At 35.3% G+C, this 8,882-nt stretch overlaps 1 protein-coding gene across 1 annotated transcript; it reads right to left on the reverse strand.

The window, feature by feature from the left end:
• Positions 1 to 2,785: 2,785 nt before the first annotated feature.
• Positions 2,786 to 8,398, reverse strand: LOC114877808 (ferric-chelate reductase 1). Its single transcript, XM_029190865.2, has 4 exons — positions 8,277 to 8,398; positions 7,799 to 8,039; positions 4,370 to 4,577; positions 2,786 to 2,930 (listed from the first exon to the last, which is right to left on the reverse strand). Exons 2-4 carry the CDS (start codon positions 8,016 to 8,018, stop codon positions 2,867 to 2,869), a joined length of 492 nt encoding a protein of 163 aa, XP_029046698.1. The 5' UTR covers positions 8,019 to 8,039; positions 8,277 to 8,398; the 3' UTR covers positions 2,786 to 2,866.
• Between the last annotated feature and the right edge of the window lie 484 nt (positions 8,399 to 8,882).

Raw genomic sequence — 8,882 nt, forward strand, 5'->3', positions numbered from 1 at the left:
AAATTTCGAGTCAAACGTCGAAAATAGAATTGCAAAGTATCGACAAGATCGGTTTTAAAGTTATCAAGCCTCCCTTATGAGAACGACCCACTTTTACCGACCAACTGGTCTTGCGTAACATTGTGTCTCTCAATCCTTCTATTCGCGTAAAAGCGTGCTGAGTTCCATTAACGGTGTCCGGTGAAGAAACGGCTAAACCCTCTATGGATACGTGTGGCAACCATCTTTTGTCCGTATCAGCCAACTTGTCTCAGCGTGAACACTTGAAGAGCAAGTTGGGTAAAACGGTTTCCATTACAGTAAACGTGTTACACTTACGCAAAAAGTGTTTCTTAAGTTTTTCACAGAGAATTCAATACTTGTTTAGTTAAATAAAAAAAGAGGATATAGTACAATTTTAGTATTATTAACACGTTGATTGCTACAGTGAAAATGATAAGAATAGGAATAATTAATTTCAAATGTGAGGTTTTCAATTTACTACCTTACATTATTAATATAATAGCAATATTGTTATAAAATAATATTTTTCTACTGTTTTCTATGTATAATTTGCTGTTAATATTATTAAAATATCAAAACTGAAAAGAATCGACTTAAAAATTAATATTCTTATCATTTAGCACCTAGAGTTTTTAATGATTAATAATTATTTAATTTCTCAAAAGTCACCTGTAATCCCCGTGGCATTCAACGTGTTAAACAGAGGGATTATTATTTACAATATTTTACTATTTATTTTTTTAATATCAAGGAATATTGTCTACTTTCCTATCTCAGTGGCAATCTTGCCAGGTTCCATCCATACTTTGTTCAAAACTTCTCGCGGTGATCCCTCTGGGTAATTTTGAAGAAACTTTTCGAAAAGCGAACACTTTTACCGCCAACTTTTCCACCATTTCTAATGTATCGTTCGTAACGCGGATCTTGCTTAAGGAAACGTTGAAACACTTCATTTCCACGAGTCCTTCGGGACTGAGTGTTGTGCAAGTTTCAAGGAGAAGCCTGAAACAGGATAGCATCTGTTGCAAATCATTCTGTCAAAGGTTCAGACTTTTCGCGAGACGAAACTGTTTGCTAAGATAAGGTCGGATCGATTTCCCGACGGTGCAAAGAATTGAAGGACTTTGATTTGATAAATGATGACCATTAAAAGTATCTCTTTTATCAACTTCCTTCGTGGTGATCAATCTGTATTAAAATAAAATTCAATTGATTAAAAATCATTATTTCTTCTTAGATATCAATTTTTCTTATATCTGATAACATATGGAAGTTCATTGAATAGAAATATTGATTTTTATCGGGTTTCGTGTTACTTTTAGGTGATTTGATGAAAATCTTTGAAGTATATCTGACAAATCGTTTTCCTGAACATTGAACTTCTAAACACGAACCGATCATTTATTAGAATTGCTTCAGATCAATTTCTCCTCAATATGATAAACTGGAAAATTTGTCGACTTGATAAATAGCATGTTCAAGGCACAGCTTTCACCTATATCAATACTTTTTTGGTGAATTCTTCTTAATAATAGATTTTGAGAATTTGTTGAATGGAAAGTGATGCTGGTGGACATTCAATTGTATTCGCATGATTCAGCATAACAAATTCTGAAATTTTATAAAATTTCATGAATAAGTGTTGGTAAAAATTCTTATTAAGATTATTAATATTTGAAAGATTTTCATTAATATTCGTGCTAATTAATAATTAAATATTTCCAATTTTGTATCAAAGAAATTGATAGCGATCATAATTAATATTTTCCTTCAATTAATTTTCTTTGCGTTTCTTTCTAAAATATACAAAGTGTTAAAACGAAAGTGTTAAATCCCAAACGAGCTATTTCTTTAAAGTTATCCACTACTTCTCGCGCGATTACACACCTGTAAAGTAGCTTAAGGCAAAGCGGATTATTAAGAGAAACCGAACAGGTCGTCATGTACAATCGATCAATCGGACAGGTTATTGTGTAATTTGAGGCTTGTGGGGTTTCAAACCTGCTCTGCCGTTCCCAAGCTTCTGCTTATACCGGCCGATCTTAAATAAAATAAATAAATCCACTGCCCAGTAGCCACCACCCCCCTGGCGTTGGGCAAGGGGAAATTACCTTCTCATGGTTTGCCAATCATTGAATCGGGTACGGAAGACCCGAAGAAAGCCAGGAAAGGTTCCGCGCAAAAAGGAAATTGTTTTCGGTACCTGAGCTCGAAAACTTACGATTTCCAGGCCCCGAAAACCTACACTTTGCAACACGAAAAATGTTCCAGGAAAATATTGTTCGTGATTGATCGGAATCGGACCGAGATATTTGGAGCTGAAACGTTACGCGTAGTATGAAAATATTCATAGATTTACATTGTATTATATTTTACCGGACCGATAGCGAACCGATAACGGACCGTGAGCGGATTGTGAACGGACCGTGACCGAACTCTTCGTCAGCGCAAAGAGTTTCGATTTTGGGCGAAACAAACTAACCTGAGTGGGTTATAAACTACACCCACCAGGCGTTTAACGCCCGACGATCACTCGGACATTACGCAACTGCATCTGACAGGTCAAAGACGTTTGCTTAATGGCATAATCAAGCTGGTTGTCTGACAATGAAAATAGAAAGTTCCTCGCGTTGATCGATAAAAACGCAATTAGTCTTTGATCATTAATATCTCACGGAAGCTTATAATTCGACGTTGCATCGAGAATAAAAATTGTATATTTTCTACATTTACCTTTCTATATTTCATACTATAAAAAATAGATAAAATACTTTACATGGAGATACTATAATTTTCTCTTGCCCACTCGTAAATCACAATGTTCGCAGATTGTTGACAATTCGCAACAATTTAGGGAATATCTTCAGTGACCCGTCGTAGCTACCAGGTTGGACCAGAACTCTGCGTACTCCTTCAAAATGGTTCCACTGCAATTAAGAAGATTAACGAATTAGACTATTTTAATGAATAATAATTTTCTGAAAAAGTGGCTTCGTTAATGCAATTCTATTCCCCGGAGAGAATGTTGATTTGCGCAAAAAAAGAACAATCTACCAAAAATTTGCGTTATATAACGTAATTTATATTTTAAATGAGACAGTAAATACGTACAAATTCACCTGCTCGAAGCAGGCACGACTCACAGTATACCTCGATCGAAGTGTCTGAAGAACTGGAAACAACTGGGCTCCGACCATGCGTCAAGCGCATGAATTTGTAAACATATACTAACAATAAGTAACTCGTCTCATTGGACCGACTATACATGCCAGTTGTTTAAAACAAAAACAGAAAAAAAAGGACATGACACAGATACGAAACGAGTAACCTTTTCCGCGGTGGTAGAAAAAAAGTTGGTTGGTTCAAAAACGATTCAACGAGGATGCACCGAGCCCGAGCAATTCATCCGATCCTTTTCAACCTCGTATGTGAACTTTCTGGCATCTAATGTACCCGGGAAATTCGATGGCTTATTAGCAAGCCTGGCGTGTACGGGTTCATTCGCGGGCAATCGACCGGCGGAAATGATTATTTCCACCGGCTAACGATGTACAATTAGTCTTATTGCGTTATCCTCTGTCGAAGTGGGAAATCCTTCGTCCTCGTTGCAACTTGTCGTGTAACGCAATGTTCCCGGGGAAATTAGATACACGCGTGTTTTCTATTCTAAACGACCATGAATCGCAGAAAATCGTTTAATCTTCGAGAGACAAATGATTATTGGTAAAATTAATTAATTTGATAATTTTATGTCGAGGTTTACATGTTTCTTTTGTGTTTTTTTATTATAACGAGAAAAGGTTTTTTTTAAATAAATTTATGAATAAGATCTGTTTGAAAATTATGGTATCAACTCTCGAACTGCGGACCATGAAGAGAGCCCTAATTTTAATTTAATTTCGTATTTCATATTAATTTAATTTTCTATATTTTCAAGGGTTAAGTAATTAGAAAATATAGTAATATTTACTGACTGTTATGTTTGATTTTAATTGATTAGATAATGGACACTTTTTCCTGTGTAAGTTCAAATATTTACATTTAATTTGAACAAAGGTGGACTTTTCGCCCACAGTATCCACTTTCCCAGTGTGTTATTAGCCTGTGGGTGTGGTTAGTAATTACTATTCCAACTCGGGCTTGTCTGTGATTATTCCTTTTACTCTGTAGCTTAGCTGCGAATGTAATAAACGTCTTTGCTATTTCACGAATATTTCTTAATCATAAAGTAAAATAAATAATGTCGTTCGTTCGCTGGTACTAAAGCGAATACTTTCATGAAATTCACATTCTCCAAGTTCTTATTGAATTTCAAATAACAAATAGACACCTCTATCTCCTTCCTAAGAAGTAAATCTTTACTCACGTGAAATATACTCGTCCTCGTGCATTCGGCGGTGCATTCCAAATAAGCGTCGCGTGTTGTTTCACCTCGGGATCAGCATGTGTCACTGCACTGCATTCGGGGTGGGTGTTAGTGTTCTCGGTCTGAGCCCAGGAACCAATCCAGCTGTTTGTATCGGGATCGCGTCCCTGAATGAAGAATCCTTTGAACGGTGCGCCACTGATAGTCACTGAAAAACAAAAGGGTTAACTGAAAAACCGAATCTTCAGTAAAAATTTCATGAATAAACCAAGGTCCCCCTATATCAAAATTCGCTGTATCAAAAATTAAATAAAATTTGTTTAAATCAACGAGATACATTCAAATATAAATTTTTCAAATTTAGATCACGTTTTACATATTTAAGTACACATAGGATGCTGGAATTCGCGTTATTCATCGTCTTCCTCGTCCTTCCCTATTTCACTCTAATTGTCCTGGCGACGAATGTTCCAAGTGATTGAGGAAGGACAAGTTAGTTGTAGATTAATCACCGTGAAGTACACTCCTGATAAGAGGAACATTCATTGCTTCTCCAGCTACCTGTATTTCCATTCAGATGAGAATCACCCCTTTCGAACGATTTCTCCTACTGATTTCTCCTACTTCTTTTTTCTATAGTAATGTTGAGAAGGCATGGAAAGATTCTAAGCGATTCATTATGAATTATTAAGGACGTGAGTTAACGTCCTTTAAACTAAAGTAGTTCACGGTCAGGGTTGTTTTATTGCGTTATGTCACGGTCAATTTCTTTTATTTCTTTAGTAGTGATAAACTGACTAATTTTTTCTTCAAATGTATTAAGCAATGGATAAGAAATCTCTTATTGGATAATTTTAGAAATGAAACGAAATTTATTTCGCAATGGATTTTACCAACATCTGACCGTGTGATCGCAGAATTCGAAGTTACTCGAAAAACTCGTAAACGAAACAGACGTTTCTACAAGCGGAACAAGTTTTTCAAGCATCCATCGAAATTGCAATCAGGGTTCGTTCACTCGTGCTCCGAACTCTTTGTGCTTTTTCCTTTTCATCGACACAGTAATTCTCTACTCTGACCGTACACCTTTTTTCTTTTCTCTTTTGATCGATACGCGTTATTATATATAAAAGCGACAAAGGAACAAAATTAGGGTGGTCAGGTAGCTAAGCGTGCTTCTATGTCTGATGAAAGCATAAAATTTCGAATTTTAATATTCGAGTATCTAACATAAAATAGAAGACTAATTACTATCAAATTATCTTATAAATCATATTTGATTAAATTAAACTAGCAATCAATGTCTTAATCGTGATATCAGATGAAAAACATCAAAGTGCATTCAAAGTGCATAAAATGTGCAAATGCAACAGTACACAATATGTAGGCGAATTACTTGATGTTGGAATGCGATTAGCAGACATGTTGGGCTGTCGCATATCTGTCTTTTTGAAACGAGTTTGTTAAGTGAATGAAAAACCAGAACGTGGAATTTATTCTGCTACATATTTACACATCGAGCTAATCGATTGTGCAACATCGTTTACACATAGTTTTGTCCTAAATGAGATACGAAAAAGTTGTTTGACCCAAAGGAGCAATTCTTTTTTTCTTGCAGACTTTTTACTTGCTATCATTCGCACAAAAATACTCGCCACAAATTATAATAAAATATCTAAAGAAAATTCCTTGAATCGCATTTGTTAAATTCAACCGCAGATGACCGGTATGACTTTCCTCTTAAAAGTCTTTCAATACTTATGTTCGAATAAGAATCCCACGAGTGGTCTTTCATTGCTTCATCTCGATGGACATTATAGAATATAGATAGACCGGTTAGTGAATCGCTAAGCTGACATTTTAGTTAGAGCAAATGGTTGATCGGCCGAGTTTACGCAAACACGAGTCTCGCGCGAGCTCAATATAACGCGATAACAAACTTCATGAATAACATGAATTTTGGACACGTAATTTCGTGGAGGCCGGTGTGTCAGGAACGACTTTCTTTTTTTTCTTTTCATCGACAATTTTGACCGGACGCTATTATTCCGATGATTGAACATGCAGGCCGAACCGCGAACCGCAGAATGCACGATTGTTAGGCGTTTTAGACGCGTTTCAAGTTCCTCGCTGATTGGATCGATTGTTCAGCTCCTCTCGCTTCGATCCATTCCTGACTTTATAGTTCTTCGTCTACCTATATCGTTAATTCGCAATAAAATATGTAAGGAACGAGCCGTTCACAGGCCAAAGTAATTAACTCCCACTTTTTGAATGAATTTCTTTAAATATGAAACTAAGTATCATTACCCTTGGACGGCGGACCATGGAGAGAGTCCCAACTTTAATTTAATTTCAAATCAATTTCATCTTCTTTTTTTTATTTAATCGATTTGGCAAATGGGCGGCTCGAATGTTATTAAACAAGGAATACTTAATTAAATTAGTACTTAATTAAATTGATCATCGATGACCATCGTGGCAATTAATATGTTAATTAAACTTTATATTGCAAACTCACAAGTTTGAGAATATTTTGCAGAATAGCCTACGCTTTAAAAGTAGAAAAGGATATTTATAAGAATAGAAAATGAGAGAAGCACATGTATGTAATAAAGGTGACTCTGCCATTACTCCCTTCTCGTAATAGCCAAGATGATCAACGTTATTTCAAATGAGTTATGAGCACAGATTACATTACCACACATTCTTTTTATCGCGAAGAAAAGTTGCAAGATCGGAAAAGTCAACGAGATTTACGATTGTTGATAGCCAGTGTTGCAAGAGAACGTGCTAGGATGCTTTGTGAGAAAAAATTGTGTAATCTGTTCCCTGTAATCAGTTTTCACTTAATGTTTGCTAATGCATTCTATTCGCACGACATTTTCCTTTGTGTTTCCTTCAATTGTTGCAATGAAAATGAACCATTAGAAACTGGATTTTCAAGGCACCATCTATATTCTCTAAATACTTTTAACTTTTAATCAACTTTAGATCTAACTTTAATTATTATAAATATGGATAATTCATTTTTAAAATTACACTATTTACATAAGGTGTCGAGTAGCACCGGATTAAGGGGGCTATAACTCCGGGCTCCCTTGCAAGCCTTCCATTTACTATGTCAAAAAATATTGAATGAACTTTTTTACTATTGCCCTTTTTCGTTACAATTATTTAATTCCATTTAAACTAAATTTCAATTTTTGAACCAAGAGGATCCCAGGAAGTTTCATAATTCTGGGCCCTGGAGCTATGAAAGAAATCTTAATTCGATTCTGGTATCAAGTGGAAATATTAATTTGAAAAATAAAATGATCGTATACTGAGTAATTATAAGGTGTCTGACTACATATTACCCTGCCTTCTCTACTGTACCACTCAAAGTGTTAAGTATAACACTGTTAAAAAATAATTCAATAAACATACCGGTGATTTGCGAGCCAGGACCATATTGAGACGATGATGCTGTGAAGGAGTAAGGGCTCGTTTCAACGGGACGTGATCTCGCTGTCCCGTGATGGGGTTCGTTGGGTCTTGATGGTTTCACGCAGGTGTCCACGGGTGCACCATCGGGGAGGCCATAAACGAAAAACACTGAGGAAGCCAGGATAATGGCTGTCGCTGTGTTCCTCATAGTCAAGCTCATTCTTCCTCCACCTCTTCTTGACTTTCGTCGATTTTAAATTAGAAAAATAATTATGTTACAAAACCATTGAAAAATTTATGTATAAAGAAGTTTTGATAACTAATTATTAAAAATTTTTAAATAGAACTAAATGGACCAATTGAAATGTTAAGTTCATCAAACTTAATTAAATTATTAGCATCATTGATTTTTCACTCAAAATTGATCAAAAGAAACATTTAAACGTTTGAAAGGATACAGATGAAATGCAACACTTACTATAATTAAACTAATAAGCGCTGGATAAGTGTTGGAGGTAGGATCGCTCGAAAGAAACTGCACCACCCAACCATGTACGAGTAAGTCAAACGTGGTCAGATCCCACCATGGGAATCATAAAAGGCAGGCACAATTCACTTTTGCTAAGTATCACTTTCACTTCGATCCCTTCGTTGATTTTATAGCCGGCCGCCTGTCTCATTTCAGTAATCACATTTGCTACTTCTTTCAAAGGTTTCCTTTAAAGAAACCCTTGGACAGGTTGTACATCTAATCAAGAGCATGTCCTTAGAACATCTTTATTAATACATTACTTGGTGCTCGCAAATTAAACTTCATAACTAAATAGTAATTAAAGACTAAAAGAATAGTCTTACCTAACTCTTACTTTTAATTTTAACTTCAAGTATTACTCTTCTTTCCAAAATTAGCATTTGATAATTTATGCTACCTTCAATTGATATTATCCAAAAATTTTTAAATTAATAATTTGATATTCCTTTTTAACAATATCTTACATATTCTAAAGTAAAATGTTATCTTCTTCAAAAATTTCTGTAATAAAAAAATGTGGACTATGAGAAAGAATACAATAATAGAATTTCA

This window comes from Osmia bicornis, chromosome 3, assembly GCF_907164935.1.
Source record: "Osmia bicornis bicornis chromosome 3, iOsmBic2.1, whole genome shotgun sequence".
NCBI classification, from domain to species: Eukaryota; Metazoa; Arthropoda; class Insecta; order Hymenoptera; family Megachilidae; genus Osmia; species Osmia bicornis.